The sequence below is a fragment of the Hemiscyllium ocellatum genome, chromosome 34 (assembly GCF_020745735.1).
Source record: "Hemiscyllium ocellatum isolate sHemOce1 chromosome 34, sHemOce1.pat.X.cur, whole genome shotgun sequence".
Classification (NCBI taxonomy): Eukaryota; Metazoa; Chordata; class Chondrichthyes; order Orectolobiformes; family Hemiscylliidae; genus Hemiscyllium; species Hemiscyllium ocellatum.
In genome coordinates, this window is record NC_083434.1 from 5728527 (window position 1) to 5744129 (window position 15603).

The following is a 15603-nucleotide window of genomic DNA, read 5'->3' on the forward strand; positions in this document are numbered from 1 at the left end:
GTATGAAACAGGCACCCTATTCCACTTACTTTTTTTCTAAATTGTTCCTGACATTCTTATAAAATCCCTCACAAACTGAAGTGGCTCGAGGCAGCAGTCTATCTCTCCCGTTGAGAAACAAAGAAACTACGGACAGATGATAAAAGCCGGACTTAATTAATTAAACAAATATTTCATAGTCTCAGATGGATGTTCGATTGTAAATGATTTAACAGATCAGAATTTTTAGATCAACGTCTTGATATTTCAATGACTAAATTTCACTCACAAAAATTGTTTACTTGAACTCAGCAGTTTGTAGATTCGACAGTTTCTACTGTGCTTTTTTCCCCTCGCTGTTGATAATAATGGTCGTACAAACATTTACACTTGTGCCAATTATCACATTGTCTCCCTTCGTCATTAGTTTGTTCACATGTCATCTGCCTGGTTCACTTAAAGCACACACAAGAAATTTCTTAGGTGGGAGAAATCATTTTCAGGAGACAGTATGGCAATTGCTTTTACAGGGACATCATGTTCTTATCACGGTGGAGGCAATTACATGAGATAACTGAATTCACACACATTTGTTGCACAGTAGAAAGACGATATCTGTTCCCAAGTAACATCATGCAAAGCATTTAATCCTTCTGTTATTTTGGCTTGAACCCAAATTCAACTGTGTGGAAAGATATGAAACAATCATGTCAGATGAAGAGAAAACAAATCAGAACATGTGTAGTTTCTCTCTCATTGCCAGTCAAAATAAATTGCCCAGCGGGCTGCAAAACATTCAAGAGAGTCACTGAAAAGAAACAGATCCTTGCTAGTTTGTCCAAGCAAACCTGAAGTTCGGGATCTTATGCGAATACATGAATAGGAGAGGTTTGGAGGGATGTGGGCCAAATGCAGGCAAATGAGGCTAGTTTAGTTTGGGAACATGGTCAAAACTAGTTAGACTGGAGGGAATGTTCCCATGCTGTATGACTCAGAGTTGTTGAAAAAGATGAAAAACGGATTGGTCTTTAAGAGCTACTATTTTAACTGCTTTCGTTCATTCCTTAAGAGGGCCAACAAATAAATCAAAGTTTGTGAGAAGATTTGTAGCTTGGGTGCTCGTTATTGTGGTTCTGTTCGCCGAGCTGAGAATTTGTGTTGCAGATGTTTCGTCCACTATCTAGGTGACATCCTCAGTGCTTCTGTGATGTTTCCTCCGGCGTTTATAGTGGTTTGTCTCTGCCGCTTCCGGTTGTCAGTTCCAGATGTCCGTTGCAGTGGTCAGTATATTGGGTCCAGGTCGATGTGCATATTGATTAAATCTGTGGATGAGTGCCATGCCTCTAGGAATTCCCTGGCTGTTCTCTGTTTGGCTTGTCCTATAATAGTAGTGTTGTCCCAGTTGAACTCATGTTGCTTGTCATCTGCGTGTGTGGCTACCAAGGATAGCTGGTCGTGTCATTTCGTGGCCAGTTGGTGTTCACGGATGCAGATCGTTAGCTGTCTCCCTGTTTGTCCTATGTTGTGTTTTGTGCAGTCCTTGCATGGGATTTTATACAATACATTGGTTTTGCTCATGCTGGGTTGTTGTCTGAGAGTGGCTGTTGGTTTGTGTGCTGTTATGAGTCCTAGTGGTCGCAGTAGTCTGGCTGTCAGTTCGGAAATGTTCCTGATGTATGGTAGTATGACTAGTCGTTTGGGTTGCGGCATGTCCTCGTTCCGTTGTCTTTCCCTTAGGCATCTGTTGATGAAATTGTGGGGGTATCCGTTTTTGGCGAATACATTGTATAGGTGTTCTTCTTCCTCTTTTTGCAGTTCTGGTGTACTGCAGTGTGTTGTGGCCCTTTTGAACATGTCTTGAGGCAACTTCGTTTGTGTGTGTTGGGGTGGTTGCTTTCGTAGTTCAGGACTTGGTCTGTGTGTGTGGCTTTCCTGTATACCTTTGTGGTGAATACAGGACTAGCCACACTACCATACATCAAGAGCATTTCCGAACTGACAGCCAGACTACTGCGACCACTTGGACTCATAACAGCACACAAACCAACAGCCACTCTCAGACAACAACTCACCAGGACGAAGGATCCAATAGCCAGCATGAGCAAAACCAATGTAGTGTACAAAATCCCATGCAAGGACTACACAAAACACTACATAGGACAAACAGGAAGACAGCTAATGATCTGCATCCATGAACACCAACTGGCCACGAAACGACACGACCAGCTATCCTTAGTAGCCACACACGCAGATGACAAGCAACATGAGTTCGACTGGGACAACACTACTATTATAGGACAAGCCAAACAGAGAACAGCCAGGGAATTCCTAGAGGCATGGCACTCATCCACAGATTCAATCAATAAGCACATCGACCTGGACCCAATATACCGACCACTGCAGCAGACAGCTGGAACTGACAACCGGAAGCGGCAGAGACAAACCACTACAAATGCCAGAGGAAACATCACAGAAGCGCTTCATAGGAGGCTCCCAAGCACTGAGGATGTCACCTAGACAGGGGACGAAACGTTTGCAACACAAATTCCTAGCTCGGCGAACAGAACCACAACAAATAAATTAAAGCTGTTGCTGGAAACAAGGCTCATACCTATCTCTTGGGATGGCATGACCCTTTATTTTTATGCAACAGACTGTAGCGGTTGACGTCAACAAAATTGCATAGTTGCAGTGCAGGTCACCAACACACTCTACACCGGAGGAATCCCCACACTGGAGGAATCCCTACATTTCCTTTGCCTGAATACAGCAAAGCAAGGTTAGAGGGTTTTTTTTAAAATTCACTGATGAGATGTGGATATCACTGGCCAGCAGGTCAGGCAGCAACCAAGGAGCAGGAGAATCGACGTTTCGGGCATAAGCCCTTCTTCAGGAATCGAAGGGCTCATGCCCGAAACGTCGATTCTCCTGCTCCTTGGATGCTGCCTGACCTGCTGCACTTTTCCAGCAACACACTTTTCAGCTCTGATCTCCAGCATCTGCAGTCCTCACTTTCTCCTATATCACTGGCCAGGCCAGCATTTGTCTCCCATCCTTAGTTGCCTGGGGCAGTCGAAGAATCAACTACGTTGTTGTGTGTCCGGAGTCACATATAGGCCAAATTAAATAGAACAAAGAACGAAAGAGAAGTACAGCACAGGAACAGGCCCTTTATCCTTCCAAGCCTGTGTCGATTATCATGCCCTATGGGTGGCACGGTGGCACAGTGGTTAGCACTGCTGCCTCTCAGTGCCAGAGACCTGGGTTCAGTTCCCACCTCAGGCAACTGTACATTCTACCACTGTCTGCATGGCTTTCCTCTGGGTGCTCCGGTTTCCTCCCATAGTCCAAAAGTGTGCAGGTTAGGTGAATTGGCCATGCTAAATTGCCCATAGTGTTAGGTGAAGAGGTAAATATAGGGAAATGGGTCTGGATGGGTGGCTCTTCAGAGAGTCAGTGTGGACTTGCTGGGCCAAAGGGCCCATTTCCACACTAAGTAACCTAATCTAACTAAACTAAAAAAAAACTTTCTGCCCTTATTCAGTCCGTATCCCTCCATTCCCTCTCTATTTCAATGTAACCATCCAGATGTCTCTTAAATGTCACTAATGTGGCTGCTTCCACCACCTCTTTACAGTGTGTTCCAGGCTCCTACCACTGTGAAAAACTTGCCTTTCAAATCTCAAATCTCAAAAACCTTCCCTTCTCATCTTAAATCTGTGACCCCTTGTAATTGAAACTTGAACCCTGGGAAAAAGCCTCTGGCTATCGACACTATCTATGCCTCCCATAATTTTGTCAACCTCTATCAGATCTTCTCTCAACCGCCATCTTTTCAGTGAAAACAATCCTAGTCTTTTAACCTTTCCTCATAGCGAATGCCCTCAGGACCAGGCAACATCCTGGTGAACCTTCTTTGCACTCTCTCCAATACTTCCACAGCATTCCAGTAATGTGGCGACCAAAGCTGCACAAAGTACTCCAAATGCAGCCTAACAAGGGTTTTATACAGCTGCAACGTGGTTTGCCAATTCTTGTACTCCATGGCTGATGATGTCAAGCATACCATATGCCTTCTCAATCACCTTGGCAACCTATGTTGCCACTTTTAGGAAACTGTGACCTGTACACCCCATGTTAATGTTCTTAAGGGTTCTGCCATTTACAGTATAATTCACACCTAATATTGATCCTCCAAAATGCATCACCTTGCATTTTTCTGGAATCGTCAAAGATCAAATCAGAGGGCAGCAGAGATGTTATTGAGAGGAATTGACATTAGAGGAGATGGCATTGTAAATTTAGAGAATGGTGACCATCATGGCTAAATTTGTTCTCTGTAAGTAAAGACAGTACAGTTCTGAACGGCTTCATTAACTGTACATATACATAAAGATTTATTTTTACGAAGTAAGAATATTTTGCAATGCGTAAAATTCTCTGGGAGACAACTGGTCTGAATATCACAGAGGAGTAGTTAAACCCAAAACACTCCACCGCCACCAACCACCTTCTCTAACCAATAAAAAGGCTCTGTGAAGACAACAGGCAAGGTAAGATTTGTTTTAATGTACAAAGGTGGAGCTGGCAGTTAGAGCAGTGGTATACTCCTCTGCCCGGATGTGGGAAATCAGGGAGCTGTCTAGCGTCCCTGTTAAATACATCTGCAGGAAGTGTGACCAGCTGTAGCTCCTCCAGACAGCTGGACACACTGCGGTGCAAACAGGAGGCAGAGAGAGTGACAGACACTACATTTAGGGAGATGGTTACACCACAGGTCCAGGCAGATAGATGGGCGACCACCCGGAAAGGCAGCCAGATAATGCAGGAGTCTCCTGTGGCTATTCCCCTCTTAAATAGCTATACCATTTTGGATACGGTTAGGAGGGAATAGGATCTCAAGAGACAGGACAAGCAGCAGCCAGGCCTGTGGCACCACAATGGTTTCCGCTGTAGAGAAGGGTGGGACAAAGTTCAGGTGAGCGATATTAGTAGGTGAGGAGAAACTGAGGTCTGCAGATGCTGGAGATCAGAGCTGAAAATGTGTTGCTGGAAAAGCGCAGCAGGTCAGGCAGCATTCGAGGAACAGGAGATTCGACGTTTCGGGCATAAGCCCTTCTTTGAAGAAGGGCTTATGCCCGAAACGTCGAATCTCCTGTTCCTTGGATGCTGCCTGACCTGCTGCGCTTTTCCAGCAGCGATATTAGTAGGTGACTCAGGAACACAGAGGCATTTCTGTGGCCGTGAACGAGACTCTAGGATGGTGTATTGCCTCCCTGCTACTAGTGTCCTGCTGAAACGGCCAGGTGGGGTGTGGTTGGTGCAGACAGAAGTCATTGTTCACGTTGGCACAAATTATATGGATAGGAAGAAAGACAAAGTCCTGCAAAGATGATCCAGGGAGTTAGATAGGGAGATAAACAGCAGGACTACCAGTGTAATAACCTCAAGATTACTACCCGTGCCATGGGCTAATGAGGTTCAGACAGTCCAGTTGAACATGCGATTACAGAACTGGTGTAGGAGGGAGGGCTTTAGATATATGGATCATTGGGATGTCTTCTGAAGAAGGGGAAACCTGTAGGAGGAGGATGGGTTGTACCTGAATTGGAGAGGCACCAATATCCTGGGTGGGATGTTTGCTAGAGATCTTGAAATGGGGTTAAACTAGCGTGGCAAGGGGGTGGGAACCAGAACTACAGGCCAGTAAGTGCAGGGACTAGGGACAAAAGTGAGACTGAGATATGCATAACGCAGACAGAGGGAAGCCACAGGGCTCAGAGGGACTGGAAGTCTGGTGTGCATAGACTTCAATGCAAGTATAACAGGTAAGGCAGATGAACTAAGAGCATGGATTACTGCATGGAATTATGATGCTACTGCCACTATGAAGACATGGTTAAAGGAGGGACACGATTGGCAGCTTAACATTCGAGGATATTGCTGTTTTGGAAGGGACAGAAAGGAAACAAAAGGGTGGGGACGTTGCATTGCTGACCAGGGGTCACATCACAGCTGTATTGAGGGAGGACACATCGGAAGGATCTTGTTTTGGGGCTCAGGAACAGAAAGGGTGAAATCATAATTTTAGGAGTTTTCTATAGACCTCCCAACAGCCCACAGAAACCAGAGGAGCAGATATGTAGTCAGCTACTGGAAAGGTATGAAAAAAGTAGGGTAGTTGTGGTGGGTGACTTCAACTTTCCTCTTATTGACAGGACTCCTGTAGAGCCAGGGGTTCAGATAGAGAGCAATTTGTTGGGTGTATGTAGAAGTGATGTTTGAGAGATTATGTTGACAATTGAATAAGAGAGAAGGCCATATTAGACATGGTATTAGGGAAAGAGCCAGGACAGGTGATCGATGTTTCAATAGGAGAACATTTTGGACTTAGTGAGCATAACTCCATAAGATTTTACATAGTTGTGGACAAGGACAAGACTAGCCCTCGAATGATGGTGCTTAATTGGGCAATTACATTCAAATTAGACAGGAACTGGGGAATATGGACTGGGAGCAGTTATTTGAGGGCAAATGCACACCTGGCATGTAGAAGGCTTTTAAAGACCAGTGGTTTGAAGTGCAGGACATGCATGTCCTTGCAAAACTGAAGAATAGGAATGGCAGGATTCAGGAACCATGGATGCCAAGAGAAATTGTAAGCTCAATCAAAAGGAAAAAGGATGTATACAGTAGGACTAGGGAGCTACAAACTGACAAAGCATTTGAGGAGTATGGAGAAATTAGGAAGGAACATAAACGCAGAATTAGGAAGGCTAAAAAGGGGCCATGAAATGTTGTCAGCAAACAGGGTCAAGGAGAATCCCAAGGCTTTTATACATATATTAGAAGAGGGTAGTAAGGGAAAGAATAGGCCCACTCAAGAAGAAAGGTAAGTTGTGCGTGGAGCCACAGTAAGTTGGTAAGATCCTTAAAGAGTGCATTGTATCAGTATTCACCAAGGGGAAAGAGGTGACTGATGTCGAGGTTATGCATACAAATACTCTAGAGATGTCAAGATATTGAAGGAGGAAGTTTTGGGTATCCTAAATTGCATTAAGGTAGACAAGTCCCCAGGACCAGATGGGATCTATCCCACGTTACTGTGACAGGCAAGAGAAGAAATAGCTGGGACATTAGCAACTATCTTCGCATTCTCTTTGACAACAGATGAAATTCCAGAGGACTGGAGATGAATGACTGAGATGAGTGGAGCAAAGGTATGGTAGCTTTGTTTAAAAAAGAAAGCAGGGATAATCCAGGAAATTAAAGGCCAGTGATCCTCATATCTGTGGTGAGGAAACTCTTGGAGAAGATTCTGAGGGGCAAGGTGTATGTACATTTTGAAGAAAAATGACTAATTAGTGACAGGCAGCATGATTTTGTATGGGGAAGATCATGTCTTACTAAGCTGATTAAGTTTTCTGAAGAGGTGACAAATATAATTGATGAGTTTACATGGACTTTAATAAGGCATTTGATATAGTCCCATGTGACAGATTGATACAAAAATTGAAGGACCTCCTCCATATTGTATGATTCTGTGACTCTAACATCTAAATCCCTCTGCAACTTGGAATTCTGCAGTTGTCCTGTCTCTGTCTTGCTATCCTTCCTGCCAAAGTGAGCAACTTCATACTTTCCCACATATTCTATATACCAAATTTTTACCCATCCACTTAACCTATCTATTATCCATCTGCAACTTCTGTGTGTCTGCTTCAAAGCATGCTATACCAAGATAAGTGGAAAAGCAAGCACGGTTAGCTACCATACCTTTGCTCCACTCATCTCAGTCATTCATGTAAATGGTAAAAACTCGAGTTCCGAGCACAGATCCCTCTGGGATCCAGCTCATTACAACCCACCAATCAGACAAAGACCAATTTACGTTTTCACTATTTTCTGTCAGCCAACTAATCTTCTATCCGTGTTATTATAGCATCCCGTTAGCTTTTACTTTCTGCAGTAATCTTTGATGTGGCACCTTACACAAATATAGCATGTCTACAGTGTACATTACTCCTTTAAAAAACTCCAAAAAAAAATGTTAACCATGATTTCTCTTCTACCACGAGTTGGAGAAATTCAGTCCATCAAGTCTGTTATGTCTTTCAAAGGGATCATATTGATCTGATGATTCTTTTGTCATTTATTACCCTTTTAGAATCATGGTGTAACATGGCCCTTTTTGAGTTTTATCTTTGGTTTCTCTGCCTTCAACTATCAATTTTTCTCTTACTGTCTTTTGTTTGAGTCCCCACTTTACTTCCCTCTGACTTCCTGCATTGCTCTTATTCCCTTGCCATATTAGTTGAAATCCTCCCCAACAGCACAAGCAATCACTCCTCCTCAGACACTGGTTCTAGTACTGCCCAGGCGCAGACCGACCGGTTTGTACAGGCCCCATCTTCCCTAGAAACCGGTTCCAATGTCCCAGGAATTTGATTCCCACCTTCTTGCACCATCCTTCAAGCCACATATTCAGCTTAGCTATCCTGCCATTGCTATTCTGACTAACACATGGCACTGGTGGCAATCCAGAGATTAATACCTTTGAGGTCCTACTTTTTAGCTTAACTCATAACTCTCTAACTTTGAAAAGGAAGTTTTTGTACAAAAGTTTTTAAAAGGTGAAAACTTCTTAAATTTCCCAACAGTGTAATAGGAAACCTGACAAAGTTGCATTAACAACTGAATTCAGAAATTGACATAACCAATTACACAACTATTGCTATATCAGTTTCAGTGATGATGTTAGACAGTTCCAATCTCACAAGACAATTCTTTTTCTAGCACGGATCTTTGCCAACCTATCAATAATTAAGTCTTTGTATAGTACGGATTTTAATCACCTGCTGTGTTATCAAGTTGCAATTGTTCCCAGCATCAACTGTGACCAGTATCATTCACAGAAATTACAGATATTTAGTATGCATGGCAACATGATACCAAGTACAGTATCAGGTTAAAAAGGTCAGAGGATCGTGCTGCAGATGCAGAAAGGATGCATGTTAACATAACCAGTATTCTAATCTCTCATGGTCTTCTAGTGCATAGATTCTGCTAAAGGGAACACAGAGCTTTTCTGAAGAATCATCTTTAGACCTACAGGCGGTGAACTGAAAATTCAAAGAATGTGATTTTCACTGACTGTTACATCGCTTTCCTGTTCATGGGCACAAGTCTGCCTAAAACGGATTTCAGCAATGAAACAGCTTATAAAGATGCATTCGTTTTTAGATATTATTTTGTCCCTGGGCCAAAGCTCACTACCTAACAGCATTGTGGGACACTTTCATTACTGAGTTCAATGATTCAAGGAGAAGGTTCACCATTTTGTCAAAGGGAGTCTGGGAAATGCATTAAATGCTGGTCTTTCCAGCAAAGCCCACATCCTAAAAATGTATACCAAAATAGATCCTTGTTTATTTTTTGAGGCAGTAAACTATACCATCTGTGAATCAACAGTCAAAAGGTACTTTTGATTTTACTAACCACAAATCCAGATGTTCTGCTTGCCATGACTCAACTGGATTTACATCTGAGACAACTTCAGGGATGAGTAATAAACACTAGCCAAGAGAGCAACACCCACATCCTGCAAAATAATAAAAACACCAACTGACTGCTAGGTGCTGACAATGAATGGAATAACATTTATCATGAACTGCTACAAAAGAGTCAGCCTTAAATCTCTGCTAAAATTTAATGTTTTTGTTTCAAGTTTGTCATGAAAGGGGTTCCGTTATTCTATGAAAAGTGTTTTTTTAAAAAAAACAGAAAAACATACTTTTCTAGCACTGCGCCAATAATATTCATGTATCACCTCTTGTTGATTGCAATACTACCTTGTCAAGTTAGAAAGTGATATATTCAAAGAATTTAGAATTTACATAAGATCTAGGAGCAGGAGTAGACCATCTGTGTTTAAAAAACATTTACTGAAGTAGTGTCAACTATTTCACTGGGCAGAGAATTCCATAGATTAACAAACCTCTGGATGAAGAAGCTCCTTCTCAATTCAGTCCAAAATCTGTTTCCCCTAATTTTGAGCCTATGCCCTCTTGTCCTAGTTTCACCAGCCAGTGGAAACATCCTCTCGACTTCTATCTTATCTATTCCCTTCATAATTTATAGTTATACAAGATGTTTCCTCATTCTTCTAAATTCCAATGAATATAATCCCTGTTTACTCAGTCTTCCTTCATAAACCAACCCCCTCAACTCCGGAATCAACCTAGTGAACCTCCTCCATTGCCAGCATATCCTTTCTCAAGTAAAGAGACCAAAACTGTACACAGTACTCCAGGTGTGGTCTCACCAGCATCCTTTACAGCTGTAACATAACCTCCCTGCTTTTAAACTCAATCCCTTCGGCAATGAAGGACAAAATTCCATTTGCATTCCTAATTACTTCTTGTACCTGCAGATCAACCCTCTCTGATTCACGCACAAGGATATCCAGGTCCCTCTGCATAGCAGGAGAAAGTGAGGAGAGCAAATGCTGGAGATCAGAGTAGAGAGTGTGGTGCTGGAAAAGTACAACAGGTCAGGCAGCATCCAAAAGGCAGGAAAATCAATATTTCGGGCATAAACCCTTCATCAGTTGCATACTACAACTTTTTAACCAATCAAGTAACGATCGTTTTTACTGTTACTCCTACCAAAATGGATGACTTCACATTTATAATTATTGTATTCCATCTGCCAGACCTTTGCCCACTCAAAGTATTTATGTTCCTTCACAAAGTCTGACAGTCCTCTGCACACTTTGCTCTGCCATTCATCTTAGTGATCCCCAACTCCAAATTATCTATATAAATTGTGAATAACTGCAGTCCCAACACTGATCCCTGATACACACCACTAGAAACTGACTGCCAACCAGAATAGCGTTCATTTAGCCCCACCTTTTGGTACTTGTTAGTCAATCAATCCTCTATCCAGGCTAATACTTTACCCATCTTTATCTTATGCAGCAGCCTCTTGTATGGCACCTTGTCGAAGGTCTCTTGGAAATATCTACCATATCTACTGAGTCCCCATTGTTCACCTTGCACATAATGTCTTCATAGAATTTCAAAAGATTAAGCATGACCTGCCCTTCATGAACCCATGCTGCATCTGCCCAATGGGACTATTTCTATCTAGATGCCTTGTTATTTCTTCCTTGATAATAGACTCCAGCATCTACCCCACTACAAAAGTAAAGCTAACCAGTCTATAATTTCCCATCTTTTGTCAACCACCATTATTAAACAGTGGTGTCACATTTGCTGTTTTCCAATCTGCTGGAAATGCCCCAGAGTCCAGTGAGTTTTGGAAAATTACCACAAGTGCACTTGCTATTTCTCCTGCCATCTCTTTTAATATCCTGGGATACATTCCATCAGGGCCAGGAGACTTATCTATCCTTAGCTGCATTAGCTTGCCCAACACTACCTCTTCCATAATAATGATGGTTTCCAGGTGCTCACCTACCTTTGGCTCTTTGTCAATTACTGGCATGTTATTAGTGTCCTCCACTTTAATGATCGACTCAAAATCCTCTAAAGGATCAACGTTTACTTTAGCTACTCTTTTTCATTTTATATATTTATAGAAACTTTTGCTGTTGGTTTTTAGATGCTGTGCTAGTTTTTTTCTCATGTTCTATCTTACTTTTCTTCATAGCTCTTTTTGCGGCTCTCTGTTGACCTTTAAAGTTTTCCCAGTCTTCTAGTTTCCTGCCAATCTTGGCCGCTTTGTATGTCTTCTCTTTCAAATTTGATAGCCTCCCTTTTTTCCAGAGGCACGCAGAGCAGATTACCCCTTTTCCTACAGTATTTCCTTTTCACTGGAATATACTTTTGCTAAGTACTTTGAAAAATTGCTTTGAAAGTCCACCACTGCTCATCAACTGTCCCACCAAAAACTCTATTTCCTGTCTACTTTAGCCAAATCCTCCCTCATCCAATTGTAGTCTCCCTTGTTTAAGCACAGGGGCCAGTATTGGATTGTCTCCACACTCTCCATCTGTATTCTTATTTCAACCATACTATGATCGCTCCTTCCAAGAGAATCCCTAACTAGGAGGTCATTAATTATTCCTGCCTCATTACACAGGACCAGATCTAGGGTAGCTTGCTCCCTCATCGCTTCCATTACATTGTGTTCAAGAAAACTATTGGGTTTACTGCCTTTGTTGCCTTATTAACATGCTTTGCTCGAGAAACTGATGTAACTGCATATGTAATAATCAAAAATGATATCATATGTTAGCCTTTATATGCCAAGGATTAGAATATAAGGGGCAGAAATAATACTTCAGTTATAAAGCCATTACTAGACAAACCTGGACTACTGTGAGCAGTTCCAGGTGCTACATCTTAGGTGGAATGTACTGACCTTGGAGAGACTGAGGTTTATCATAGTAATTCACAGGCTAAATTACAAAGTGAAATTATATAAACTAGAGCTACTTCCCTTGTATTTAGAAGGCCAAGGACTGATTTCATTGAAGTTTTCTATATTAAGAGGATTAGGTAGGGTTTACAGAAAGAACCTAAGAATTGGGAGCACAGGTTAAAACTTAGTGCCAGACCTCGCCAAAGTGAAACTAAGAAACATGCAAAAGGTGGCAGAAGTTTGAAAAACCTTTTGCAAATGGCAGCTGATAACAGGCCAATTGTCAAATAAACAGATTGTTAGACATCCATAAACAAAAAAGATATTAAGGTTTTGGATGGCAAAGTATATTGGTTAAGTTTTGAAATCTGATTCCAGAACAGAATTTGTGTGTGAATAGTTGCTTGTGCAGCTTTATAAAAACCTATGACTGACATGGTCAGTTTTATTATCAGATATATTTAGTTATTAGAACAAAACTAAGTACACGTAAATAGAAAATTTTGCAGGTCCCATGTCCAATCTATAAACCAAGAATTTTCAGTTACCTCAAATGTCTGCTGGTCTCCCCTAAATATACCATATAGGAACATTGGCCATTATACTGGTCACATTTTGGTGATCTCATCTTAATTCCAGCATAAATGAAGAAAAAAAATTAGATTTTGTGCATGACACATAGCTAATATGGCTGCACCCGTTTTACACCATCTCCTTCTGCCTCCCCATCTCATCCATTCCATACGGTCAATTTGGATCCCAGCTAGGACTTGGGACAAGAACCAAGGCAGCTTTCCATGTGGATAGAATTTATTAACTATGCAGGGTTTTTGTTTGGTTTTGGAGGCCCTAGGAATCAGAAGACCATTTGTTAAGTTGGAGCCAGAACTTATCGGTCGACTCGAAGCTGCGTGGGAGAAGGTGTGGGACCCATGCATGTGTCCATCTCCAGCTCAGAGGCGGCAGACACAAGGGGGCAGGGCAAGGGATGTAGCAGATGTGAGAGCCAGAGTGCCATGGTGGCACAAAAGGAGCACAGTGCCAGGATCCTGGTGACAATGTGGGAGAGCAGTGACAGGGGGAGCAGAGAAGGTGAGGTCTACGGAGAGGAAAACAGGAACTGCTGAAGCTGTTTCAGTAGTATCGATTCAATACCAATTTATGCAACATTTTATAATTTATACAGTAATTAATGCTGTAATCCAAGATGGCACCTGAATGTGTGACATTATACATTTTTCATTGTATCTAGGTACAAGTGACAATTTTTCGAACCAACCTGTTCAGCTATGTTATTACACACGTCTGGAGCAGGTAGGATTTGAACGCAGACTTTCCAGTCCAGGTGTAGGGACACTACCACTGCATCACAAGACAGCTTTATGAGTCATGTAACATATCAATCTAAATCTAATTGCCATACCTATGAAGTGTAAGATAATTTTATTTTCTCCTTATCCCATACTTTCAAATCTTTTGCTACAACTTTGTTAAAGTCTCATGCTCATGGAAGACTCACCATGTGCAATGATATTGTCCTATATATCTTACACATACCACGTATCTCTTCAATAGATTGAATACTAATCAATCCTTACTCCTGCACCTTTTAATAGGATTTTTAATTTGAGAGAAATTGGATGGTTTCCTTCAAATTCCAATCTCTTGATGCCAAGTAGAAACGATAGGTCTTGTAAAAAGGAATATAATGCTCAGTGGTTAGCACTGCTGCCTCACAGTGCCACATACCCGCGTTCAATTCCCACCTCAGCCGACTGTCTGTGTGGAGTTTGCACATTCTCCCCGTGTCTGCGTGGGTTTCCTCCCACAGTTCAAAGATGTGCAGATTAGGTATAGTGGCCATGCTAAATTGCCCGTAGTGTTAGGTGAAGGGGTAAATGTAGGGAAAATGGGTCTGGGTAGGTTGCTCTTCGGAGGGTCGGTGTGGACTTGTTGGGCCAAAGGGCCTGTTTCCACACTAAATCTAAAAAAAAATGTCCAGATTGTGTAAATTGTAAATCCACAGACTTCCCAAAAGCAATACCTTGTCTTGTTTCATCTCCAATTTCATCTGAACCTTCTTCAGAGGCCCGGCTCAACGATAAGAGAATTTCACATAACACCATCTCTACGTAAATAAAGTGGCTTACCCCAGCTATTTTACTAAGGAATCACCACTCATTTCAGTGATTTTAGTTACCTGAACCAGGTGGAACTCTCAAATTTCTTAACCTTACTTTGGACCTTATTATTTTAAGAATCTAGGCAACATTTATAATCAATGCACTCCTCACACCGTGGACACTGTCCAAAACAGCAAAATTGAGTGAATTGAATTGAACAAAGCATTAAATTACGAATCTCCAATAGAATTTTGGATTCAAGATGACAATTACATATTCTGCAGAATATCAATCCCGATTTCTAAATTTATCAAAGTCTGACCATATTTCATATGTATTTAATAAGTCATCTTTCCTGTAAACTTTCTCCATAAATAGTTCTCCATAGTTTGCCCAAACCTTCCTCAAAGTTCAATTGTTGACCTTCTAGCGCAGAATACTTTACACCTGATTTCACTTCTTGGAGGAAACGACAGTGCCAGGGCTATGCCTTCTTTTTTTTGGTAAAGATGTAACCTATGTCTATATACTGTATCTGCTTCACTTGCCCAATGATTGTCTTGAGAAGCTGAACCTTACATCTGTGGAATATATACCAATACCTCATTTCAGCAATGCTTCTCCAAAGTACAATTACAATCTTCTGTCTGAAAAGAGCTCTTAGTTTCCAGTCTTAACCTTTCGGCAATCATCCTTTACCATCAGTGTCAATCTAGTCCAAGCCAGTCATTGAGACAAAAATCAAGACACTTTTTTTTGTGTTTATTGACCATTCAGTTGGACAGCACAATTCATCTACTATCAGTTTCACCTGCTTCTCCATTATAGATATTTTCAATCAAACTGTTGAGATTTTATATTACGCATCTCTGGAGTAGGTGGGACCTGAATTGAGGCCACCTGGCTCAATAGTAGAGACACTACAGGTGTGCCATGAAAGCCATATGTTCCCATAGAATATATAAATTCTAATTTCTTTACCTTAGGCCCAAAATGCTTAGAGTCACACTTTTCACACTGGACTCTACCTGAAAGGTTTGACTCCTTTAGACTCCAATTTTTCATCTCCTTTTAAAAGTTTCTGTTGTCTCGTACATTGAGTGCTTAGTTT

The 15603-nt window shown here is 41.7% G+C and overlaps 1 protein-coding gene across 2 annotated transcripts in view; it reads right to left on the reverse strand.

Moving 5' to 3' along the window:
• LOC132832111 (GMP reductase 1) overlaps positions 1 to 15603 on the reverse strand; it is a 121815-nt gene that overhangs the window by 90454 nt on the left and 15758 nt on the right. The window contains exon 2 of one of the 2 annotated variants that reach the window (XM_060849830.1): positions 9478 to 9580. The exons of the other annotated variant lie outside the window; for it this stretch is intronic. Within the exon in view, the coding sequence (XP_060705813.1) occupies positions 9478 to 9504 (27 nt within the window). The 5' untranslated portion in view covers positions 9505 to 9580. The remainder of the gene's footprint in view (positions 1 to 9477; positions 9581 to 15603) is intronic. 2 annotated transcript variants of the gene reach the window in all.